This window comes from Delphinapterus leucas, chromosome 5 (genome assembly GCF_059928025.1).
Source record: "Delphinapterus leucas isolate spDelLeu-1000000601 "Yukka" chromosome 5, BTC_Dleu_Yukka2, whole genome shotgun sequence".
Lineage (NCBI taxonomy): Eukaryota > Metazoa > Chordata > Mammalia > Artiodactyla > Monodontidae > Delphinapterus > Delphinapterus leucas.
This window is the reverse complement of record NC_143133.1, coordinates 29752716-29779988: the sequence shown is the minus strand read 5'-3', so window position 1 is coordinate 29779988 and position 27273 is coordinate 29752716. Positions and strand designations below refer to the sequence as shown.

General features: G+C 40.7%; 1 protein-coding gene and 2 pseudogenes across 5 annotated transcripts in view; all 3 read right to left on the bottom strand.

Annotated features, from left to right (window-relative positions):
- The window catches only part of ELOVL6 (ELOVL fatty acid elongase 6), a 134716-nt gene that overhangs the window by 66567 nt on the left and 40876 nt on the right, over positions 1-27273 (bottom strand). The window contains exon 2 of one of the 4 annotated variants that reach the window (XM_022596436.2): positions 8367-8455. The exons of 2 other annotated variants lie outside the window; for them this stretch is intronic. Coding sequence is in view for 1 of the 2 variants with exons in the window: in XM_022596435.3 (XP_022452143.2) it covers positions 2798-2862 (65 nt within the window). In the remaining variant the exon portion in view is untranslated. Of the gene's footprint in view, positions 1-2797; positions 4384-8366; positions 8456-27273 lie in introns of those variants that run through there. One more of the 4 variants, XM_022596435.3, reaches the window with a different exon arrangement.
- The window catches only part of LOC111186164 (small ribosomal subunit protein eS26 pseudogene), a 52448-nt pseudogene continuing 40568 nt past the window's right edge, over positions 15394-27273 (bottom strand). Inside the window, exon 2 of the transcript XR_016393214.1 lies at positions 15394-26452. The product of XR_016393214.1 is annotated as a small ribosomal subunit protein eS26 pseudogene (transcript). The remainder of the gene's footprint in view (positions 26453-27273) is intronic.
- LOC111186165 (large ribosomal subunit protein eL34 pseudogene) lies at positions 15404-15743 on the bottom strand (annotated as a pseudogene).

Genomic DNA, 27273 nt, shown 5'->3' with positions numbered 1-27273 from the left:
GTGTGTCATCAGTTTCTACATGGGGAACCAGAATAAAACCTGCCAGGGTGGCCAACACTGGTTTAGGAGCTTTTAATCTTTATATCTGTGTTCATCATTTCCCACAGAGACTTTCACTTTGCTTTTTTTTTTTTCTTTTTCTTTTCCCACCTTCAATTATAGGATCGAAGCTAGGAACAATGATAAAAATTCCTCTTGAGGAAAATGTTTAATAGAAAAATCTCAAGGTCTATCAAACAAACACAGAAACGAAGAGCACAACTCCCATTTCTCCAGAAAGTGCATTTGTTTCATTTCTAAAGTTTCTCTTTACTACTAGGTTGTGAGACAAGAATGATTTCTTCTTCATTTGCATGGCAGGTGAATCCTGAGACATGTCTAAGGTACGGCTGGGATTTATCAAGCATGGGTTCTGAGAAAAGAGATTCTTTAAATAGCAATGCCCAGAGCACCCTTTTCTTCAACCAGACAGTTTCAGAAGGAAGTAAAAATGCTTAAGGAGAAAGGTGTGTATCTGACTCATGGTTTCTTTGAAAGCCGGAAGGTTAATGTGTCTTCCCATATTCCCAAGGGCATTCCCTTTGGCATTAAGAGGGACTGTGCCCTTGAGATTATTCACGGTGGCATGCACACACTGTGTTAATAGATAGCCATCACTCTGTAAACCTCAGCCTTTGCTTTCACTATTCTCTTTTCTTATTTGTCAAGACCAACTTACTAAGCAACAAGATTTGGGATAAAGAATATTCTTTACTTAGCTATGTTTACACATAAAGGTCCCGCCTGCCCCACTCCCCATAAAAAAGTAAAAAAAAAAAAAAGATGTGACAAGTGTTTATTCAAGATGTATCCTTCAGTCTAAAGCATTTTTCAGCCAATCTGAGAAATTCTAGATGCCTACATGCCTACATGCTACAACAACATTTAAAAGTTTTACTGAGCATCCACAGTAGATCTCTAGTACACGAATTTACTGCTCCACAACAGACACAAAGTTAACACTGGCTTGGAGTGCACATTTGTGCACTGCTCCAGGACACTAAAATAGAACGCTTTTCAATTTGGTCAAAGTAATAATAACTTGTTTAACTGAGAACTTATTGCATTCCAGGCACTGTTCTTAGTGTTTCGAGGACTTGTTATATACAATGTCTCATTTACATTTCAGAGAACCCGTGATCATGCCCATTTTGCAGACCAAGAAACTAAAGAACAAGGTTAAATACCTGTACAGAACCCAGAGATTTTCAGTGACAGTGCTGGGAGTTAAACCCAGGCAGCCAAGTGTCAGCCCTGTGCCCTTAATCGCTACACTGGGTTCTTATCCAGAATGTTATACCTTCCCAGTTGGTTCCTTCAGCAATAGTGTATCATCACCTTTCCCAGCTCCCCATCAGTCTTTCTGACATTCACAAACATAAATAATCACTTATTGTTGAAATCTATTGATTCTTCAAGAAAGTATTCCTTTAAGTCATATTCATAAGGCTATTGATTTTAACAGAGAGAAATAAATTGAAGAAGATAAACTAAAAAGCAGTGCCCTTGCTTAAGTGGTCAAAGTCTCCGGAGAATACATCTCAAAAAGCCACTGCATGCTAGAAGCTGACTCCTTTTCCAATCTGATGCTTGCCTACTCTTTTTGTATACTGACAGGCATATTCCCGGGGTCACTTAATGGCTGGGCATACTTTGGCATATTACACAATTTTCCATGTGATTTCTTTGCAATCTTTGACATAGTACACAATTTTCTGCCTTTGTATCTTCCTACTTAGACTGATTTACTGTGTCCTTCTAGCTGTACAAAAGGACTTGCCGTATTCCTGTGCTTTCAGATCGTAGAATCTAGTATTGAAAAATTATTGAGGACACGTGTACAAGACTACATCTAAGAAAATGTAGGCACTAAATCATACAAAGGCAAGTACTTTATATTTTCCAACTACCTTGTTTATTTGAACAGGAACGTCATTAATGTAGGTTATAGGCTCTAGAGAATTTTAACAGATTTGACCATTATCTTCCAAGCTATGTCTAAATGCTTCCACGTGATTCAAATGATCTTACCTCTGACTACTCTGAAATCATGTCTTATAACTTCTCCTGGGACATCCTATGCTACAGCCATACTGTGATTTTCAAAAGACATCACACCCCTTGCCCACCTTGTCTTTCTTTACACACGCCATTCTCACCACTTTGAACGCCCTTCTAACCCATCCTTGTCATTTTGTTGATCTTTGTGAAGATACTCCCTGACTGCTTCTAGGTCAACTGGATTTAACCTTTCCTTCATCACCTCTGTGCTTTCTATACACCTTTTGCCTACATATTATAGCACTTAATTCTTTATATTTCACACATAAATTTACAGGTCTGTAATCCTGAAAGCTAGGAACTGTGTCTTACTCAGTTTTGTACACCCAAGGCCTTATACTACAATGCTGGCCTAAAGTGGGCTCCTGACATATGAATGAATAATATATTGGCTATTTTAAAGATGTTGCATTTTGGAAATACTTTAGGAAAAAAAAATATATATATATATATTACTGGGAGACTAAAGAAGATAACCAATGCTGAAGTCATCTATGAATCTACGCTTCAAACTCACTTGATTCTAAATCTAAATGGTAAAAATTATATTTTATTATAGTTTTGTTTACCTCAAGAGCTGAAAGAATCCTACAAGTTAGTTTCAATTCTACTGTCGTTTTTTAAACCTCTCTTCGGAAATATGGTTCTCTTTCTACTGAGGCAGGCTGCTCTGGGAGTAGTATATTGTAACAAGTACCTGCTCAGAAATACTGGGGAAGCATCATCGAATTTCTTTACTTCTTGCTGCCCAGAGACCCACATATTGCTTTCTCTATGTAATCGTCTGCATAAAATAAGCAAAGACAGAACAGACAAAGTGAGACTGGCACTGTGATAGCATCACTTTCCACCTGATGACTGTACCCTCACCTGCAATCAATAGAATCTTGTTATTTACCGATACATTTCCAGACCGACTCTGAAGGGCCAGGCTTAATCTGAAAGCAAAATAATGCCAACAACAGCATCATACTATTTTGATGATAAATAAATCGTATTAATTTTGATCAGGATTATTACATAAACCAAGAACGCTCTAAGATACTATTTAATGCTATCAATTGGCAATGAGGGAAGTGATAATGCCCGATCCAGGTGAGGATGCAGAAACTCATCTGTTTTGCTGGCCAGAAGGTAAAGTAATATAGCTCTTGAAAAAACAATTTATCAAGAATTCTAAAAGATCCATAGCTTTTAATCATGCAATTCTACTTCAAGGAGTCTGTTTGAGGCAGACAATCTTTAATATGGTAAAGGAAAGAAAATCTCTACAGTACAACAGTGAAAAAGTAACTAGATCTCTAAGAGTCAGGGATATGCTATCGTATGTCCACTAAAATACTATTACACATAAAGAGTTACATAAATTTAGAGTTACATAAAGTGTATATGATTTTAATAACTATGGAAGATAAAAGCAGAATGTGGGGGCTTCCCTGGTGGCACAGTGGTTGAGAATCTGCCTGCCAATGCAGGGGACACGGGTTCGAACCCTGGTCTGGGAAGATCCCACATGCCGCGGAGCAACTAGGCCCGTGAGCCACAACTACTGAGCCTGCGCGTCTGGAGCCTGTGCTCCTCAAGAAGAGAGGCCGCGATAGTGAGAGGCGCGCGCACTGCGATGAAGAGTGGCCCCCGCTTGCCACAACTAGAGAAAGCCCTCGCACAGAAACGAAGACCCAACACAGCGATAAATAAATAATAAATTAATTAATTAAAATTGCAACCTCCCTTTAAAAAGAAAAAAGGAAGAGAGGGAATGAGATCTAATCCACAATCTTTAAAAAAAAAAAAGCAGAATGTGGTATAATTACATCTTGGAAGAAGAAATACCTCTCACTCCAATTTTACAGTGGTTATTACTGGGTGGCAGGATTATGCATGCTTTTTTTCTCCAATTTACTTTTATGTACTGAATACCTTTTTCTACTAGTTTAATAATGAAAGATGAAAATTTTATATAATAAATGTTTAAAAACGTTTTAAATTTTAAAAGTACAAAATGCTAACCAACACACCAAGCATTTTGGTGGCGGTTGCATGATTATATAAAATTACACAAATTTTATTCCATATACTTCTGCACGTCTTATTGGAAGATACCAGAGTAGTCACCATCATATCTACTGGAGTCACAAAGACCTGGGTTTCAATCCTGGCTGTAAGTCATCATATTGGCTCTGTGAACTTGAGTAAAATACTGTACATCTTATCTGCCTCAGTATCCTCATCAAAAAAGCTGGGAAAGTAACACTGCCTTCTCAGGCTTGTTGTAAATCATCAAAATACTGTACCTGGCAGCATCTGACACACTGTAAGTCCTCAATACATGGTACCTAATACAATTGCTTATTATCGGGGGGAAAAAATAGATGTTTGGGGCTTCCCTGGTGGCGCAGTGGTTGAGAATCTGCCTGCTAATGCAGGGGACGCGGGTTCGAGCCCTGGTCTGGGAAGATCCCACATGCTGCGGAGCAGCTAGGCCCGTGAGCCACAACTACTGAGCCTGCGCGTCTGGAGCCTGTGCTCCGCAACAAGAGAGGCCGCCATAGTGAGAGGCCCACGCACCGCGATGAAGAGCGGCCCCCGCTTGCCACAACTAGAAAAAGCCCTCGCACAGAAACGAAGACCCAACACAGCAAAAATAAATAAATTAATAAACTCCTACCCCCAACATCTTCTTAAAAAAAAAAAAATAGATGTTATAAGAGACTCAAACGCCAAAAATCAGGCTGGTTGAGTCTCTATGGCCAAAAGCATTTCAAGTCCTGTTTAGTCATTTTAAAGGTATACATACCAGAACATCTGTGAATTTGATATTAGTCTTTTGTGAGTACTTTGAAAATAATAAATAAGCAAAACTGCACTATCTAAGTTTGTAATATACAAGAGCTTTTATGAAAACACATCATTTAGATATCTCAGCTTGAGTATGAAGAGCGGTTACATTGTGAAACAATGATCTGAACACTTTATTCTTAAAAAAAGTCCTAGACAGGACACAGGACATAAGTTTCTTAGATGGCACACACAGGTCACTCTTGAACTGAGCTGAAAAGTACTGGTCCACCTAAAAGTATGTTTAGAAACAATAACAATTAAAAACGGCTATAAATAAGCCTTCTAAATTAGGTATTTCTGTTTGTTTGTTTGTTTTTTTAGGTGGAAAGGAAAGTTTGCTTTATTTCAGATGCCTGCAACTAGAGGGAGTGGTGTGGTAAATTAGGTATTTCTAAAAGAAAAATTTTTAAATGTTATGGAAGATATGCTTTTTTTTTCTGACCTATTTATAGTAGGTAGAAAAAGCAGATCCTTTTATAGTCATTTAATTACTAGGCTACCAGTAAAGAGTTGAATTTGACCATTTGGCTGATTTACACTGCAGTTAAAAGGCCCATGGAATGTTAGGATATTAATATTGTACAATGCTCATTCTTTGCACAACTTACAGTATTTTCACAATAAAAAATGTTGATTGCAGCAAGTCTGAGCTGAGATCAGTTGGCCATGCAGCCTCACGGGTGGATATAACAATGCTGTATTGTGAGGTTGCTTCTGCCTTGCTGGTGAGAGGCGAAAGCAAACCTGGCCGTAAGGTAAAGTTCTGATCTAACCCAGATTTGTAAAACTGGCATCATTTCTTGGAAGTCAGCAGACATTCAAAGGATAACCGCAGGATACAGATAGGGCACAATCTGATTATTCCAAACCAGATACTGGCCAAGAATCGTCCCTCAATTCTACACACCTGGCATTGGGTGAGCCTGACTGACCATGAGCAAATATCTATCAGCTATTTGACCTCTGGTGCATCGTCTGCTTTGGGTCAGCAACAGTTGATGATCCTAGGTAATTGGTTTTCAACTTCTAGTCCTGCCTCTCGCCCATAACTTCCCTTAGAGCTTTACACGAAAAGGGAGCACCCAAGGGAGTCTACCCGTACGTCAAAAAGGACTGAAGTTATGAAAGGGCTTTGAGAGGCTCCTTTTCTCATCAGTATCCGCCTCATTTGGCTCCTACTGGCTGCTTGGGGCAGGGAAGTGAGCAGCTGGGCTAGAATTCCACTCATCAGAACAGTCGAGGGGCAGAGACTGGACTAGCAGTTCTCAGTACAAAGTAGCTCCAATAAGATTTTTCACCTCAAGAGTGGCATGTGATGCCAAAATCTAATCTCTTTTTAGAGTTAAATCTTTCTCCCACCTACAGACTCTTTGAGTAGGTCCACTGTGAGGTCTATCAGTCTATAATATTCTCATTAAAGACGCGGCATGCATATGACCATGGGCAAAACAGCCTTGCCTGACTGTACATGGGTGGGCACTGAGATCAAGAATTCTTATCCGTAACTGCATATGATAAAGCAAAAAAGCAGAGGTTTGGGCTTCCCTGGTGGCGCAGTGGTTGAGAGCCCGCCTGCCGATGCAGGGGACGAGGGTTCGTGCCCCGGTCCGGGAAGATCCCACATGCCGCGGAGCGGCTGGGCCCGTGAGCCATGGTCGCTGAGCCTGCACGTCCGGAGCCTGTGCTCCGCAACGGGAGAGGCCACGACAGTGAGAGGCCCGCGTACCGCAAAAAAAAAAAAAAGCAGAGGTTTTACCTAAATGACACCAATATGATGAATCCTTTTTTTTTTTCTCATTAATTTGATGAATTTTAGGGGGGTAAATTGACGGAATCTAACAATTTATGTCATATATTCACTGAAATTTATATGGCATATGTTCACTGAAAACTTATGTCTGGTCTTAATAGCTTCTCCAAGGAAGAAAAGTTGTACATTTTGACAGCACAAATAACCTCACAGAAAAAGAAATTTTCCATATTCTTTTCCGACTCCAGTTGGAACTCCTGATTATTCATTCAAGAAGTACTAATCAAGCACCTACCGTGTGCCAAGCACAGTTCTAGGCTCTGGGAATACATCAATGAACAAAACAGACAAGAAAGCCTGTACTCATGGAGGTTACACATCTGGAGACAGACAATAAAAAAGAAAATAAATAAGATACGTTACAAGATTATACATACGATGGAAAGAAGAGAAAGTAAAGCAGTGTGAGGGGAAAATAAGGCGGGAAGTGAGGGACAGACCACAATTTAAATAAGGTGGCCAGGGCAGACACACTGAGAAGGTGAATTTGAGCAAAAGACTTATGGTAAGGGAGTGAACCCCTCTGGAAAAAACTAGGCAGAGAAAAATAACATGGGCAAGAACTGTCTTCTGTGTTTACAATTACCAGGTTCTGCTAATTTTGCCTTTGGAAATTTCAGTATGCTGAGATATCCTTTGAGCATGTATCTCTAAGTGTATATCTGAACAATAATTCTGCTTCTTTCAGTAAGTTTTCATCTATTGATAAATACAGCTATGTTTGCATAGTCATAAATATCATTCAGGAAGAATGAGCATAAAAGTATATAGACTATGGTAAAGAAAGTTTATTAATTTGTATAAGCAAACAACATTTTATTTAGGGGGTAATTATAATTGTAAATCTGAGTTCCTAAGAAATCCCCAAACTTCTCAGTTTCTGATCTTTTGTGAATTAAGTTAGTCTGTAGACAAAGATTATGAGGTACCATGGTAGAATCTTAAATTAAGACAGATCTAAAGTAGCTTGACACTAGAGATGAATTTATTTAATCTTTCTCATAACGATGTGTAGTGTTCTTTCGGGATTTCCTCCTGCAAACCCAAACCTGGATACACAAAATCAAAAGCTGGTTCTTCAAAAAATTGACAGGATTATTCCCAACTAGAGACAGAATTTGATTTTCTACAAGCACATTAATTCTGCTTCACTGGCAAACTGGTTTTAGGTCCAAGTGGCAAGAAAAGGGATAATAATTCCTGACAAGGACAAGGAAATACGTTTTCCATTTTTTTCCTGAGTCAGCAGGGGGATGTAGGACACAAGTGACTTTTTAATGTGTAGTTCTCTAAATATACATATAAGAAGCAAAGCCCAATGGTACTGCGGAAATCAAAACTTTAGAAAAAGAGGCAAATAAAATGAATAAAATATGACTTTAAAACTAAAAAAGGAACTAAGCGAATTTCTTTTAAAATACACTGTAGCAACTATTTCCATTAAAAAAAAAAAATTAGGCCTTTTATTCCAGAGCTTAAGTGAGTTGCAATTAGGTTTTAAACTTTCAACCAAGTAATAACGCTATATACACTATAACCTAATCCCAATTTTAGGAAGTTATCATAACACTCCAAATATAAGGTATAGCCGTTTCTTTAAAGGCCAAAAACTTACTTTTTAAAACACTCTGTATTTCCCTAGTTCATCCTTTCTAATGTCGCAAAAGATATCTTCACATCCTTACAGAACTCAGATCTCTCTGCCTGTGAAATGAAAGGCCAAAACTATATTAATATATATAAAGAAAGGGGTGGATAAAAGTTAATTTTCTTTATTTACTTTTTATTAAAAAGTTACATTGAGATGGTTGATTTAAGGGTAAGTTTTATTTTCCACTTGCGTCTATGCAACACATATTTTAAAAGAGGATATATTATTTTTTTAATTAAAAAACATATATATAAGTTTTAATTTGAGTGAGAAAAGAGAGCTAGAGATTGGGAGTGAGAATTAGAGATTGAGAAAAACCTGCTAAAATGAAAGTCATAAACAAAAAATGTCAGATCCTAGTCTGAGTTGGGAGGGAGCAGGGCAGACTCAAAAAAGGGAGGGAGGCGGTGCTTCTTATGGCTGTAGATTCCCGCCTCCCTAATCTTCTGAATCTAGAAGAGTCCTGTGGTCTGAATGTCTGTGTTCCCTTTACAATTCATGTTGAAATCCTAACCTCCATTGTGGTATGATAGGAGGTGGGGTCTGCGGGAGGTGATTAGGTCATGAGGGCAGAGATCTCCTGAATGGAATTAGTGCCCTTATAAAAGAAAGCTCCGTGTGAGGTTAAAGAGAGAACACGACCGTCTAGGGAGCAGGCCCTTTCCCGACACTGAATCTGCTGGTGTCTTGATCTTGGACTTTCCAGACTCCAGAATTGTGAGAAAACGTTGTTACTTAAGCGACTCAGTCTGTGGTTATTTTGTTATAGCAGCCTGAACAGACTAAGAACAAAAAGTAACCCTAAAAGTCTGCACTTCACTACGACTCTTACAAGACTTTTAGACTTGAGCTCGATCTACGTCAAGATCATCATGATTATTGAGCTCCCTGTCTTCAGCCACCACCATCCCTCCGGGTTCTTTGATTTCCTACCTCAAAGATAACATAACTGTAAGGCACATCAAAATCAATTATATCCTACAATCAAATAAAAAACTTCTGGCTAATATCATACTTACAAAAAAAATATTAGTGCATTACAACTAGCAAAGACTTTGACAAGAGAGGAAAACTGAAAGAAAGGAAGAGTGGCAGGCAACCTCTTGTACTCTGCATTAAGAACAGAGACAGGACATTGCACTGTAGCTGCTCTAGGACTCTGAGGATGAGAAGGTAAGCCTACATCTCACTAAGCTTCTCAAGATTCTCATTTATGTGAGCATTTAACAAACACATTAATCTAAAATTCTCTGCCCTTTAACCAGAAAACTGAAACCTAGGAACTTTTCTTCGTAATAAGCTACTTCAGTTGAAAGATATACTTTTTCAGGAATTGCTTGGAGGATGATAGCTTAGTCTAATAACAGACATCAAAGATACTTACCTCTTAATAAAAATTTACAAAGCCTTTTGGCTTACGGTGCCAAATTTTGCTGAATTTGTGCTGCTAAGAGTTTATCTGGGCTAAGAGTAAGGAGAGTTCTGATTCATTCTTTCATATTGCAACTCAATAAATATTTATTAAGCACTGACAATGTGCAAGGCATTGAGGAGAGTTAACAAAATAGACACACTCCCTGGTTCCTTGGAGACTTTAAAGTCTTTGGGGGGTAATAGACAAGTGTATGGGAAAGTGGAGGAATAAGATCATAAGGAAACACTCCAATAATACTATGGATGCACCCTCACCCAGATTTAGACAAGATGAGTAAGTGGGAATAATATGGGCAGAGACCAAAGCAAGAGAGAGAGAGCACATTCAAATAACTATAAGGAATTTAGTGTGTTTGACCTTCAGATCCCAAGAGCAGGTTTTGAGAGTTTTGAGCTGATGGTCCAAGATAGGTGGAAGCAAGATTATGAGGGCTCCTATAGACTATGTTAAGACATTTCTTTTCAATCCTAAGAGCAATAGGAAGCCACTGAAGCATTTAAATGAATGAAGTCAACATGCTTTTGCTTGTGATATATAGAGGTTGCTCACTGATAAGATCAAAGCAGGAGCTTGAGTGAGTAGCACAGGTTTTAGATAAGGGCAGGGCCTGGAGCTGAAGACAAGGCAGGCATGTGCAATGTGGATACAGGAAGTCCCCAGTCTGAACATTCTTAGGTGGGGAGTCATTTCATAGGAACTGATCACATGATCTAATGTTCAATGTATGGGTGTTATGAGGTTAGTCAGGTGATTTCTGCAAATTACTTTCACTCTACCCATCTGTGAGTATAGGGAATGCAGCAAAGTGTAATATTTCCCCATGGTTTTGGTGCTTATCGTGATCTTAGCTATAAAATTATGCTCCCTCCTGTGTCAACCAGTGGCGTGCAATAATGTCAGTTTCAGGACTAAGAAAACATTCACCCATTTTCCCAACCAACAGGGCAGAACTTGTAAAGTTCTAAGTTCCCGTGGAACACACTTATGAAGATCCAGTAAGTATGTGAGTGATTACCAAGATTTTACGTTATGAATTTTACATTCATGCCTCAAAGGTAAAATAAACCTTTTTAAAGTACAGGTTTATCTTGCTCTATACAACAGATTTACTCCCAGAAAATTGTGTATAAATTGTTTTAAACTAAAGTGTATTTTTAGAAAGTTTGGGGAGCGTCCCTACTGAAGAGAAATTTAATGATTACTTGTAAAGATCGAATCTTGTTATTGTATTGTATATATTTTCTCAGGTGAGGCACATCTAGACTGGATTGCTTTCACTTCTCACCACATGAGAGGAATGTACCCAGAGTCATCACCTGGAAAGTCCCTGAGTCTCTCAAGAGATGGCACAACACCAGGGCAAACATTATAGTAAGCGATGTGCTCCATAGATGTCCTTCGGTTGGAACCCTAGTTTCAATGGACTGGATCCTTAGGGAAGCTGTCTGAGGATGGCGGTATGACTGAACTGCCAATCACAATGCCCTTCTCCCTGGCTCCCTTCCAGCAATTAGTCTAGGGGTAGTCATGTGATAGAGTTCTGGCAATGATGCATAAGCTGAAGTGGCCAGATGGGACTTCTGGGGAAGCTTGCTTAATTTAGCTGACACACCCTTTGGAGTTTTGCTCCTTTGCACTTCTCTTTCCTGCCTTGTCACAGACTGGATGCCTGGTGGTAGCCATCTTATAGCCACGAGCGAGAAAGCCAGAGGCACAGAAAGATGAAATGAGCTTGGTTTCCAGATGGCATCACTGGGCTGCTTCATCAACTCTAGATTGCATGCTCCGGACTTTTGTTGAATGAAACAAGGAAATCTCCATACTTAATTAAGGTTCTATTTGTTAATTTTTCTGTTAGTTCGCAACATACTCTTAATGAATATTCTGAATTTCTATTCAAACTTCTCTGAATACAACGTACCAAGTTCTTTGCTACTGAAATACACGGCATGCAGCGATTTAATAATGTGGGTGGCAACAAGCAAGCCATTACCTCTAAAATGTAAATGTTTATGTAGTGACATGTGTAGAGGCTCCTTCTATAAAAGACGCTAGGCTACCTGATCTATTGTGTTGTTACCAAAAAACAGCAGGAAAACAGGAAAACAAAACCTCAAAACTCCCTACATCCTGCCCAGGCATTTTGGCCACAATTACTCTCACTTAGTTGAGCTTGATTGGTCAAGTATTAAAAATGACTGAGCCCTGAATGCTAAAGCAGGAGCAACACTCTGGTCCAAGGGAATAACTGTCCAGAAAAACAAAAGGATAAAATGCTTTGTAGACAATTTTGGGCAAATTAAAGTTACACAATAATAAGTACTGCACAAACCGGACAAAAGCACTGGCCACCAGGGACTGGACAGTTCTCTTTAAGCAAACATGTGGGCTAAAGTTCACAACAGCTATCCTTATTCAAAGGTGCAACCTGTCTGGCAGGCTCCAGGATTTTCAGGCTAGTTTATATGCACACGAATATAAATCCTTGCAGGATATCAAAGAGAGCAAAGTTACATTTGTGCACGAGTGTGTATTTATATTGGCACTTAAATGCATATAAACATCGGTAAGTACATATTTCTATTCAAGGGGATAGTTGGTGAGTTTAAAGATCACTAGAGACTTCTCACTCCCACTCGTACATAGAAGTTCCGGCTGCACTGTTTTTTACTTTCTTCGTACATAAATAATCTTCTATAGTTGAGGAAGACTCCTGAGCAATAATTTTATATTATGTGTAGGGGCTACACCTTGGACATTGAACTGAAAATGATGAAACACATCAAGTATCTGCCACAATGATCTTCAAATTCCTGTAAGCCATCTGGAGCTATGCCCGGTGATTTGAATTTGCACAGAGAAAAACTGAGTTCCAGAGAGGTGAGGCCAAGTGTTCACCGAAAGAACAAGAAGAGGCATCGGGGCTGCTTAAATCTAGTTGTGTGGATTATTTAATTTGAACTGTTCAAATTGTTTATTAAAGTGTTTAGAATTGGCCACAGGACTTCCAAATCCCCAGTTCATTTTATGACATAGAGGCAAACTTTTCTCTAGGAAATTAAATGGTCTTCTATAAACAGGAGGAGTATTGATAGAAGTATCAGCAACAAATCCAAGTCATGCAGTGTATGTGAATTCAAAAATAAGCTCAAAGGCTCCAGCTGATTTGTTTACTTAAATATATTGGTTGAATACGTATACTCATAAAAATTACCCGGGGAGTCTGTGTAAAAACACCCAGAAATTCTGATTTTCTAGGTCCTAGGGGGGAGGGGAGGGCCTAAGAACATGAGTGTTGACAATGGCTAAATGATTCCGACACGGGAAGGCCTGCGGGTCCCACTTTGAAAAACACTGGTCTGCGCTATTCGAGATGCCAGAGACACATACCTCAGACCGCTAAGTCTAGTGAGGGCGACAAGGAAACGACTTTACAAGCCTTCCAAACGCTCAGAGGGATGTGAGGAGGACAGAAGCAGGCATAAAAAAGGAGGGCAGAAGTGAAACTAAACTCTCTTGCAGGACGAACCAGTTTTCAAAGAGCAGAACAGCTAAAGAACAGGAGAAAAAGTGCTCGGGCAGGAAGCACGGCGGGGACAAGCATTCAGTGGGGCATGTTGGAAACTGAACAAGGAGTTTGGACCGACCAGGGCACCAGAGGAGTAGGGAATGAGGTTGGAGGATTAGGAGGTAGTATCCTGAATGACTTTTCTACCTACATGCGACTAGTTTGAACTTTTGACTCTTGAAGGCACAGGGGGCCACTGAGGGTTGAAGCAGGAGGGGCAGAGTTAGATAAGATTTTTAGAAAGCCCGCCCAGCCATGGTCACATGGAGGACACCTGGGGGAATGGAAGCTGTTGGGCAGAGATGCCAGGTAACTGCAATTCTCGTCATGAGAAGAAGCCAGGACTGGTGAAGATGGATAGGCGAACGCCATTTGGAAGATGGTAGCCCATCAGAGTAATCATTCCCTACGTGAATTGAAATGAATTCAGCAGAGAAGGTAGAACAGACAGGTCTTAGCAACTAATTTAATGTGGGGAGAAAGGCAAAAGGGAGAGTAGGTGGTGGTTCTCAGGTTTCTGGTTTGTCTGACCCGGTAGCTGGTGTTAGCTTTGTGGGAGGGCAGTAAAGAAGTGGTATTCTAGTATTTAGTTAATAGTTAATAAGAATGTGTGACTTACTGGTAGAGATTGAAAGAGACACATAGGGGCTTCCCTGGTGGTGCAGTCGTTGAGAATCCATCTGTCAGTGCAGGGGACACGGGTTCGAGTCCCGGTCCGGGAAGATCCCACATGCCACAGAGCAACTGAGCCCGTGCACCACAACTACTGAGCCTGAGCTCTGGAGCCCGTGAGCCACAACTACTGAGCCCACGAGCCACAACTACTGAAGCCTGTGTGCCTAGAGCCCGTGCTCTGCAACAAGAGAAGCCACCACAATGAGAGGCCCTCGCACCACAACGAAGAATAGCCCCCGCTCCCGCGACTAGAGAAAGCCCTCGCGCAGCAACAAAGGTGCAGCAACAAAGACCCAACACAGCCAACAATAAACAAATAAATAAATTTTTTAAAAAAGAGAAAGAAAGAGACACATAGGGCGTGGGACTTAGAAATGTTGGGCTGGGAAGTCATCCACATTTGCATGGTGATGGCTGAAGTCAGGAACCTGGATGAGGTCATCCAGGGGGAATATTCTGAGGATCAGGGTAGAACCTAACTGGGAGGGAGGTATCACCACTTAAGGGGGAGGTGAAAAACAAGCAGGAAAGAATAAGAAGAGACAACCAAAAGGTAAGAGGAAAACCAAGGAGTGTCATGGAAAAAAGGTCAAAGCAAAGAGAGGGTCGAGTGTCACCAAGCAATCAAGTCAGATAAGTGCTGATAAAGAGTGTTCCATTGTGACCTGAAGTGGCCTTTGGGCTGCCTCCTCTGTACATGGTTCATTCATTTCTTCAAATATTTACTGAGGTCCCCTGGGTGCCAGGTGCTGTACAGATAAACCTCAAACCTCAAGGACAGCCTCATCCTACTTTGAAAGCATAGCAAAAGCATTTCCATTTCCTTACAAATGTTACACTCTTTTAGACGTGAACAGGAATTGAATTTGTATGCAAAGCACTGGGTGATATCGCACTTGGGCAAACAGCAAGGAAAGGAGGTGGGGTGAGATGCTTTAGGAAGATGGGGCTTAGAGAATGACAGGAGTCTGAGATGAAAGTGGGGACGGGAAGAAAAGGTGTGGCAGCATCACCTCCTCATCCTCTGACCTGTTATTTTGTTTAACCCTTGACTTAGCTCCAACGTCTGCCTGGGGAGCAAAGTCCTATGCTGAAGAGAAGCAGTTATTTCCCAATATACTCTTTTGGTATTGAAAGAAGAAAATTAAGATAAGAAAGAGTTAAACTCACCAAATTAAACTAAAATGTTTCTGGGCTCTGACTACACTTTTGAAACCTCCTCTTACAGTTATTTAGCATAGTTACTTTCTTTTTTTTTTTTTTTAAATAGAACAAGTCTTTTAGGGTTTTTTTTTTTTTATTACTCATAAAAGTTTTTTTTTTTTAAGCTTTCTGACTCTGCGCTTGTACCTCTCACACTTTGACCAGGATTTTCTGCTCCTCATTAAGGAAAGTGAGCTTGATCCTGTCACAGACCCATTTAGCACACATGGACCCACCACAGGCCTTGCTGACATGTTTTTTCACTTTAGGTAACCTCCTAAGAACTTTAGATCTCACAGCATGAACTTCTCAGCACATATCACATACAGATTTTGGTGCTTTTCCCGACCTTCTTGGTATAAAAGCAAGTAGTTCTACTACCAGGGGTTCAAGACAGCCTATTTTTGTTAGAGGCTGTATTGCATGATAGCCTACGATGGTGTGTCAAACTCAGGACCATGTTGAACGCCTCTAAACAGCGTTCCTGGAAGGGCTTCCATTTCTTAGAATTACTCTGAAAACTTAACGTCTAAACCTCCAAAACAAGTTATTAGGAAGCCTGTTTTTATACTTTTAGAAACTTAGAACTGATACTATCCATACTTCAGCAGAGTAAAGCCTATGATTCTTTCAGTTATCCATTCACTTGTTCAATAAATGCTGACTGAGTTCTTGCTAAAGATTCTAAGTGTCAAAAAAGATGAAGGCCTTGAGCTCACGAAGCCTACATTCCAGAGGCAGACAGAAACTAACTGGAGGCTCTATAGCGTATCTACAGTCATAGTGATATGTTTTCAGGTGCAAAATTAAAGCACAGCAAGGGGGCCAGGAGTGACAGGACTCCATCAGCTATGGTGGGCAGGGAAGGCCTCTTATATATTGAATAGAAATATATGAAAATAAAATATTTGAAACAATTAGAATATATTTGACTGCACAATTGGTATCTGCTTCTGATCCCCACAATATATTCCTTCCTTCAGGACTCCATCGCTGAGATCTACCAATTGCAAAACCCCATTTTAAGCACAGTGGGGAATAGAAGCATTACACCCCTTCCTGCCCTCAGAGTCTACTAACTAGTAGTGACTATCACACATGAAAGAACACGGTCAGTCATAATCAAGTCATAAAAAGAATCGTGCTAAGAATTGTGCTGATGGAGGGATTACAAGGCTGTAAGAGAACATGGCTTCTGGTAGGACTTAACACCACGGCAGGATAGGGAACAGGGGAGACTAGGAATGTGACATTCCAGAATGAAGGAACAGTGTGAAACATGGGCTAGAGTTTATCCAGAGAGTAAGGATTATTCCAGTTTGGTAAATGTGTTCGACATTTGAAAGTGATGATGAAACCAAGCAGGAACCCATGGGGCCCTCCTGGGGCACAAAAGCCTTTCCAGGTCCCCCATTTCTTATTTGCAGGATAAAGGCTTCAGCCTCCTAGACCTTCCCTAAGTTCCAAAGGGCAGAGCAAATGGCTACCAGTCAGGGAAATACGGAATGCAGAAAAAAGGAGGAACAATCAAGAAACTACAGTGCAACAATTAAAGCAGGATACTGGTTCTACCTCAAGGGATATACATAACAATATCTTTGAGTCCTTCTGCAGGAACTAAGGCCTCGCCTCAGGTGGAAGACAGTAACTTCAGGCCGAGCATAAGACTCCTAGACCACCCCCATCACCTCGCCATCAGCCAATTATTAGAAAGTCACATACCCTGCATCCCTCCCCTCAAATTTTGCCTGTGAAAACTCTTCTCCCCAAAACATCAGGGAATTCAGATTTTTTGAGCACAAGCCATCTGTTCTCCTTGCTTGGCCCTGCAATAAACCTTTCTCTTTTCCAAACTGCAATGTTTGGGTTCGTTTGGCCTTACCGTGCATCGGGCACACAAACCTGCGTTCGGTAACAGTGATGTGGGAAATAAGGCAGTAGAGGAAGTTTGGGGACAGGACTGAGCAGGGCCTTGAATTCCAGGCTAAACATGTAAGGTCTTCCCTTTTTTTTTTTGTACTCATGAATAGACCAGGAAAATAGAACCCAGGACACTCCTTTATTATGTGGATATACAACTGGGTGAAAATGAGATAATCACCTTAAGGCTATCAAGGAAGTCACTGAAAATAATCTGAGGATGCCAAACAAATGAGATGTTTGAACTTGACCAGAGTCCAGGTTACTTAGGACTCTTCAGGCACTGTGCTAAAAACTTGACGCAGATCTCTCCTTCAATATTCACACCAGATACACTAGGTGTGTGCACCACCCCTACCGACAGGTGAGGAAGCTCAGCCAGGTGAAATAACTAACTTGCCCAAGGTTGCATGACTAGTAAGCAGTGGTGTTCTGGGATCAAATTGGCCTCACTCCAAAGCCAAGGTCAACATCACGGAGGCCAAAAATTGTAACCGAATTAGCAAATCTGAGGAGTCGGAAACACATGTAATGAACCTCAGTATAAGCACAGTTTAGGGTAGCAGGGTAGTAGCCCAGGGAATAAGGGAAGGCACCAAAAATTAAAAAGTTAGAAATGGATAAACTCAGCAGCAGATAAAGGCTTTATTGGAAAAGAAGCCAACAAGTGGAGGGACCGCAACAGAGCACTCTCTTCTCTTCCTGCCCCTTCCCTTCCTCTCCCTCCTCTTCTTGTAATTCACCTCAGTCAAGGTCACCTGGAAGAACCCTAAAGTAATCCTCCTATCCTCAGCACAGGTCTGATCCCCACCAGGCACCAGAGACAATTTAATCTTTCGAGAAGATCCTCAAAGATGAGCAAAAGGTCAACATATTAGATCTGTTTAGAATTATCAAAGGAACCAGGAAGAGAGAAAGCTGACCATAATTTGGAGTGAGGTTTTCAAAGAATTAACCTCTACCTTCATTAATACCACAAGAAGAACTTCAATTAGATGTAACTCAGTAAGCCTAGTTGAAAAATGAATTTTTCTTCTAAACTTGGATATGGGGCTAGGATATTAATCAATATATATTGATTAATGATAATACGTATGATTAAATCTGGGTTCATATGAAAGATATTTATAGTGGGTTTTTTTTTGTTTAAAGTATAATTTCCACGTTATTGTCTTTCCAGGGAATAGTATTTTAGTCTTTAAGGACTTAGCTCCTTACATGGGCTTTGGTGGAGGTCGTGGGGCAGCACCGGCAGGTCTAAATCGGGGTGGAGGTGTTCGGTCCTTCAGGGCTTCCCGAGAACGATTCCTGGCTACCTTGCTGTGAATGGCACAACTGACGCAATAATGCAGTTTCACATACAGCTTGGGAAGCACATAGGCGTCGAAAACACTCGCTTTGGAAATGTGCCTGACGGCTGCGGCCTCTAGGATGTTACGAATGACGAACTTCTTAATGGTCTTATCCTTGGGCACGCATCGGGCACAGTTAGTACAGCGAACAGGCTGCACATGGCCGCGGCCCTTTTTGACACGACCATTATTCCTTCTTTTCTTGGTCATCTTGGAAGCGAGGCGAAAGAGGCTATAGTGGGTTTCTTAAAGCAGTGATCACGGAGGCTGCACGTTCACAGACTGAGATGTACCCGTTCAGAAAATTTAGCTCAACATATTGTCTCATAGGATTCTAGATATTTGAAATTCTAAGTGTTATTTTGGTGTCAATTTTCTATATAAGTATCTCAAATTCCCATTTCACTTTTTGACAGGTCATGAATGCCCTCAGATGTTTCCTCTGGAGCTAGGAATCCTGCATTAGGAATAGACACATAGCTATAATACCTTGAGTTTCATATTTAAGTTCAATCGATTGTAAAGTTAAAGGCTGTGCTGATAGTTTTGGGTAGAATTCCCACAACAATAGGTTTGTCTTTAATAAAATGTTTGCTTTATACTGAGTGCCTTATTGAAGACATTAGGAATGTGCAAGTGAAATAGGAGGAAGGAAGCCGGGCACAACCTTTAAAAGAACGACATAGCCACTGAGGATATGACATAAACTGGTTAGAACCGATTATGTCCAAGATTCAACTTCCAGTAGACCTTGAGCCTCACTATGCACTAATACATTAGCATGCTAAATGACACACCCACAGGCGCCATGGCAGCTCCAAGTTTGACCATAAAAGGTCAAAAAGTGGGCAGTGGCCCAATTCCTGGAAATCTCCACCTCTTCCCTAAAATTGTTGGAATAATCCTCCCATTCATTAGCCTATCAAATTAGCCAGCCCATATTTCGAGGCCTCTCACCTTCTGAGATGGCCCACACTCTGTCTGTGAAATGTGTTTCTCCCAGGGCCATTCTGGAATGTGTATCTCTCTAAATAAACACTTCTTACCTATCACTTTGTCTCTCACTGAGTTCTTTCCACAAGGAGACATAAAGAACCTAAGCTTCATTAAGTCTTGAGATCAGGTGTGTGATCTCAATGAAAAGACGGTGGGTTCAAGGCCCAATCTGAGTTATGTGGCTTCATAAGTAGTAATAAGGAAAGTTTGTCCTGCCATAAACAAAGCTAGGACTGATTATGTATGCCATTGACTGACAGATACACTCACTTAAATTAAGAGCAATCATTACTTCCTCAAACTGAATGAAAGACTGGAGATGCAGTCTTACCCATCAGTTTGCAGCTTGGCACGCGGGATCTTAGTTCCCTGACCTTGGACACCAGGGAGATCAGGGATCAAACCTGTGACCCTTGCAGTGGAAGCACAGAGTATTAAACACCGGACCACCAGGGAGGTCCTGTGAATATTTCCTTATTTACCCAGAGTAACTAATTCTGCAGGATCTGCCAGCTACCTCTAATTACACCAGCTTCACCCAATAACCACACCGAACTCTACTCTCTGAATAGCATTCTTTTATCCTCTGACTAGCTGACTAAAGGTCAACTGTACTTTTCTGAGTTTCTTATCACCTTTGTGTTTCAGTTTCTCAAATGTTAGTTCATTTGTAAAACTACTGTTTTAGGCTAAATTAACAAAATTAGCAGCTAAATAACGACCACACCCTGCCTACCTATACCCTAATAGAGAGCACAGAGATAAGCTGGGAAGGGATGGTAAAGAAAAGTTGGGAAGAGAGAAGAAACAGAGGTCTGAAAAGAGCACCTGATCAGAGAAACGTCCAGTCTTCCGGGATTGTCATTTAAAGAGCTGTGGAACTCACATAAATACAGAACTACACCCTTTCTTCCTTCTTGGCTGGAAGGCCAAGGGCCCCGCGGTAAAAAGCACACAGGTCAAAGTTTGGCAGGGAAAATAGTACCTTTGGAAATTTTATGGTCTGGCTTTAAATATAGCTCAAGAAATATAATAAAACTAATTTTTTTTTTCCTTAGAAGACTGGAAATCAAGAGAACTTTTGGGTTAATATAATTAAATTTTAGTTCCTTCCAGCACTAGAATTCAGTGATTCCTTGACTCTGAGCCTGGATTAAATCTACCTTGGCTGAGTGTAAACCTGGTTTACTGGCTGGTTGCTTTTACTGATTTTGCACTTTATGGCCACTTCCTCTTAAGAAGTTCACCATTGTGACTAATTTCTTTGGGGGGAAGTTGGAAAGCAGAGGGCCAAGTCAATCCGAAATGGAGCAAACAAACTCACCTTCTACTACTACCTGGTGAGGAGGACACTTCCACTATTGTTACTGAACCAAACTCGGGTCCACTTGCTTGTCTGCAGTAAAAACAATGTACTGGCACTGGGTTGTCGTGAAGGAAAGTGCAGCGTTTACAGTACGGTGCTAGACGAGGAGTCCAGGGAAGCCAGCGCTCGAAAAGCCTGAGCTCCCCGTGGGTTTCAGCAAAGCACTTTTAAAGGCAAGGTGAGGGAGGAGGGTCCCAGGTTAAGCGATCAGCTGCTCTTGCAGTTCTCTGATTGGTTGATGGTGAGGTAACAGGGCGGTGTCACAAGGGTTAACAACATCAATCCTTAGGCGCCAGTAGGTTTAGGGGCTACGTGCTCACGGTCATCAAGTAGTTAATTTCTTTCACTTGGTGGTGGTTTTAGCATCTGTAAAACAACTCAGGAAGCGTGTATCAGATACTATTATCTAGGTACTTCAGAGAGGAACCGAAGCAGAGGGTATCGGGGCGGGATCTGTCCCAGGAAGGCCCCATAGGGTCCTGCTGGGTTATGCTATGAAGCATTAGCATCTTCCAAGGTTTTAGAAGATATTTTGACGTTACTGGAGACCTTCTTATATCCATGTCAGTTAAGCGTATGAGTCTAGTAAGTCTATCTAAATTTAAAAGGCAAAAGCTGAGAGTCACTATTAATAGATTTCTCTTATTTATTAATAGGATCTATTTTTAACCATATAATAATAATAATAATAATAATAGTAATGACACCATAAATTTATTTGGCACTTTGCAATTCACAAAACACTTTAACTAACATGACATAGATTCCTGGGCAACCCACTCTGAGACAATAACAAATTTGTGGAAACAACTGTTGGCAATGGGCTCACAGATGCCTGGAATTCCCAGGCAGCCAGCTGCATGTGTTCCCCATTTCATTAATTTCAAAATAACAAGACCGTACAGATTCATTTATATATTATGGCAGGTTTTAACTGTATGTCATGTATCATCTACTTTGTTCCTATGAGACAAAACGATTGCCTTTTACAGGTAAGAAAATGGAGGCTCTTCAAGGCTCTTAAGAAAAGAAGTTACTAATAAATGACTAAAAAATAGCAGACCTATGATTAGAGCAAGTCCAGTTCTTTCCTCCACCCCACAGCTTCTGCCAAGTCATTATAGAAATGCACGGAGATTCTTATCCCTTGTTGCTTGGGTTTCTCAAGAGTGGTAACCCATTTTAGTAACACAGCATGCTCTGTAATTTACTACTGACAAAGCCACTACCAGAAATTTACTAGTAACTTTCAACTTGGTAAAACATGACTAATAAAAAGCAATCAAAGAGCAGCCTTCTCTTTCTTTACAGCCACATGGTTGCAAAGCAAGCCAGTTACATGTTTGTGGATTTGTGTCAATGATATATACAGCTCATTAATTCCACAAATACTTATTGGACACCTATTATCTACCAGCCCCTATGTGAAGTGCTGGGTGCACAGTACTGAAAAAGATGGGCACCACCACGAGCCTCACAGAGCTTGTTCTGTTGAATTGGGGAGAGACGGATGCTAATCCACAGATAAACAAAAATAACCCACTATGGTGTCAATTGAAAGAAAACAACAGAATACTGGGAGAGACAATGTTTCGGGGTGGGAAGCTCTTCTAGGTGGAGAATGAGAATATCTCAGTAGAGCTGGCACATCAATTGGGATCATAAAAATGAGGAAGAGCTGGCCTTTGAGAAGAATGGAAGGACGTTCCAGGGAGAAGGAAATGCATACTGGAAAGTCTGAAAACTGGAATTTAGTTCGTGTAAGCGGCTGAGAAATGGTCATTGCGTGGGTAGGACCAGGCAGGGTGGGGGAAGGTTTGAGATAAGGAGGGAGTCCTACGCTACTCTTCAGTCCTTTACACTGCCTCGAGGCACCTGATCCCAACCATCTGTCTTCAATCAACTACACTTAAACAGCTGCCTTGTAATCCAGAAACTATCACAGATTAAACAGATAAAGCTAAAAACAGAATAATATCAATAGATTACCTAAACCAAGGATGCAAGTTTCCATCTTTTTAATGAAGGTTTGCATCAAGTTAAATCATTAATTATAGATACTGATATAGATACGTGGATGGATAGGTACAGATACATATCTCTAGTATTCTAGAAAAAAGCATTATCTCCCAAGGTGAGAGGGTAGGGAAACCTTAACTTGTAAATTTTAAGGGAAAAAAATGAGATTATGGGACTTCTTTTTGTGTGGGTTTTTTTTTGTTTTGTTTTGTTTTTGCGTTACGGGGGCCTCTCACTGTTGTGGCCTCTCCCGTTGTGGAGCACAGGCTCCGGACGAGCAGGCTCAGCGGCCATGGCTCACGGGCCCAGCTGCTCCGTGGCATGTGGGCTCTTCCCGGACCGGGGCACGAACCCGTGTCCCCTGCATCGGCAGGCGGATGCTCAACCACTGCGCCACCAGGGAAGCCCTGTGTGTATTTTTTAAATTAAGAAAATAAACAACAAAATGAAAAAACCTTTTTGTTTTTATGAAAGCCTGGTTTTAAGAATTTCAGCTCGTTAAATTTAGGAAGCTTGAAAAAAAAAAATCAAATTCAAGACTGTTCTCTGGACCTGAGCCTAATGCATTTTCATTTGAATGAGAACTGAATATACATTTTTATCCCCTTGGGGCTCTGGGCTGTCAATATTTTACTTTTCAGAGATGGGCAGACACCTATAGATAAGCATGGTGACCTTGGGTAACATTTTCCCTTATTTAAATCTGTCTTCTTTCCAAAGTATTTTTTGCCTGTTAAACATGATTTTTTTTGTGGGGGGGGGGGCGGGACGGTGCGGCTCACAGATACGTTTTTAGAAAACAACGATGCACATAAAATTTTTCCTTTTGCACTGATGCATCTGGACCTTTTCTCGTATATGTCTACTCTTTTGTCTCTTTTTGGAAGTGATTTGGAAGCAAAGAAGAGAATGGCTCTATAGTTGACCCAACTCTTTCTATTAACGGTGTATTTTAACTTAGGATTTTTAAGTGGAAATGAACTTTGTCTAAGATTTTTTTCAGCTTCTTTAACTCTGGCCTCCTTCCCTAGTCACCTTCGGCTAAACCTGTCATTCGGCAGGTAACAATCTCTAACATAACTGCAACAATCTCTACTGTGGCTGAATTTTCATAGCAAAGAATCTGAGAAGTTACCAATTGCTTACAAACTGTTTTGTCATACCTAAGTGTTTGATAGGGCTTTGTCCTGTCCCTTCCCTTCTGTGACAGAATACCTTACATAACCTGCCCCGTCATGTTAAGCACCCTTGGGGTTTGGTTCACGATGGTTCCTACACCCCCATTTGCTTGGTATCCCTATACTCCTAGCATGTGGTAATTATCTGTGACTCCCCTAGTCCCTGGCGGCCATAGATGGAGCTGACTCACTTGCTCTTTCACTCAGTGAGTGCTTTTCACATGTCCTTACTTCCCCGTGCCACTTTGGGGATAGGGCTAGCATGTTGCTATAAGCCCCAAACTTGATTTTGCATTTCACAGAAAGGTGGAGAAGTTGGGTTTCCCCCGCCCCGCCCCCTTTTCCTTTCCACAGGAATATAAAGCCAGAGGAAGCCTGTACTGTAGTTTCTGCAGTTACTTCTAAGTTTTGGTGCACTCAAGTATCAACTCCCAACCAATCTCCACCACTTACTCTGCTAAAGAGAACAAACGTTGACTCTGAGGGTCTAGTTCTTTTTAAGTTTTTTTCGATCATCTTTTGCCTTCAATGCTGAGCACCTTTTACTTGCAACCAAGAGACAATATTTTTTTGTGTGTGAATTCTTAAGGTTATCAACAGATACTCAAAGTCTTAGCAATATCTGAATGATACCGAGCATGTTCGTATTGCCCAAGTACCTTCAGTGACTACTTGTTAACTGCAACCAAGGGTAATATTTTTTAATGAATATCTTAAAGTCTTCAAGAAGTACCTAAGGTTTAAAAAACCACGAATAATACTGTGCATAAAGATCATCTCTTGGACAACCAAAAACATACCACAGTAAACTCTTCCAGAGTGACTTGTTTTTCTAATGTTTCTTAGGTAACCTCTCTTATTATGAGCTTAACAACTAGCAGGTAAAGGGACATTTAACAAAAACTTATCGAGAGTGTATAACAGCAATATCCTGCTCTTGGCCCCAAGAAGAAGGCAAAGCCTTAGGCTCTTTTTCTGCAAGTGGTTTTCAACCAGTTGAAGAGCTTACAATTTAGACTGAAGAAAATATTGACTTAAGTTCTGTTATCCCAAAATTTACAGACTGTTAAGATGTTTGTTTTTACAGCTTACCACCGCTCTTGAAATTTCTCATTCACTCATTCTCATACCTCTTGGTTCTGAAAAAACTCAGTCCATGGGAACTGATTCACCATGAGGCATGAATGAATGACCGACAGTTCTCATTTTTAATTCTTACTTCAAAAAAAAATTTTTTTAATAATTTTGTTTTATTTGGCTGCACCGCGGGGCACTCGGGATCTTTTAGTTCCCTGACCAGGGATTGAACCTGTGTACCTTGCGTTGGGAGTGCGGAGTCTTAACCACTGGACCGCCAGGGAAGTCCCTCATTTTTAATTCTCGAAAGCTGCATGGTTCTAAGCCCTGGGGGCCTATTAGAATCACCTAGAGAGCTTTAAAAAACACAGTATTTGAGAACCGCCTCCTAGAGAATCTGATTTGTCTGGCGTAAGGGACATCGGTATTTTGAAAAAGCTGCCCAGGTAACTCTGATATTCAGCCCCGGCACATATGAAGGATACTCACAATGCACCTGAAGAATACAACAGAAACAGCGTGTCCCTGGGACCACCTACTCAGAAAAGTGTCTATCAGATGATCAGAAGGAGGGCGGTGGAGGGAGTGGAAGATCCGAAGAAGCTACAGATGACTGATAATGACCCACGTGGAGGGGACTGGCCCTTACCTGGAGAGCCACTCCGATCCTTGCAGAAGTATTTGAATTCTACTAGTATAGTATTAACTCATGTTTTACTAGTCTAAAAGAACCTTGTGATGCTTTGGAATTTCAGGCAAAAATCTTTACAAATATGAGAGATTCAGCTGGTGTGGGAGACTATACATTGAAACAGAATGACTAGCATATATTTAGATAGCGTAGTCCGGCTGTAGTAGCTACACTTCCCAGCATTTCCATAAGCTGGTCTTGCGCTGTCTGATCATCTTCCTTTTGTCCACTTCTGAACTAGCAACATGCCCCCAAATTGGCCCACATTTTTTACAGGGGTTCAACTACCAGTGACAGCAGCAGTGGCAACGCTGGGAAAGTGCCCTGTAAGCCACGATTGTCACCCGCCCGTGTCTGTCCACTTATTACTGGTGGTACTATGGTCTCTTTCCAGCTTTTGTCAAATGCCAATGCCCTTTGTGTTCCATAGTCCAGTGGAGTTGGCAGACAACCAAAATGGAAACTTGATAAGATTAAAGAAGCACTTTCCTCTTTCCTCATCGGTGGGATGCCTCTTTGGTCATACAGATATCACAAAATGACTGATTCTGGAACGAGTATCTCTTCTCTCTAATAGAAATAGAAATAATTTCTCAGGTTCAAAAGGATACTTCCTGCTTGAATTCTATAAAGAGGTATTATCATTCCCATACTGACAGCTTTATTTTAAAAAACTTTTAAATCACAAAATAAGTTATCATATCCCTAGAATTACTATTTCTGCTATGGCAAGTCGGGAATGCACTTCTCAGTGGGTTGTGACATAGTATTACAGGGCTGGCTATGCTCACTTACCTGGGAAGTATTTCATCCCCAGAGAAAGGGAAGTTGTTGTATGCAAATAGTTTAGACTGTTTAGCTAGTTCCTGCAAATTTCTTGCATGCGTGTTGTAAAAAAAACTTATCACTTTAAAGAAAAACTTATCACTGAGTGAAAAACTTATCACTGAGTGAAATGTGCTCCCACTTTATCATATTGATGTTATCATATCAGTTTACAGATGAGGAAATGGGCTTGGAGCTCAGAAGACCAAAGTCAATTGTAGCAGATGGTGCTAGAACTTGTCACATGCTTCACTGTTGAGTTACCCTCTTCTTACTATTTCCCAGGCCTGTGTTTAACAGCATTGGAACTAGACTTCAAAAATCAAAATGCTTCTGATGCCCATATGTATGTTTTAAGAGTATTAACTGCATTCCTTATTTTATACTCCTGGTAAAAATGTCTGTATTTTTTTGTTTTTTCTTTTTAACAAAGTCCTCTGTCATGCACACTGTGAGAATACAGTAGTCTCCCCTTATCTGCGGTTTCACATTACACAGTTTCAGTTAACTGTGGTCAAAATATGGTTTTTCACAAAAATATTACGTAGAAAATTCCAGAAATAGAC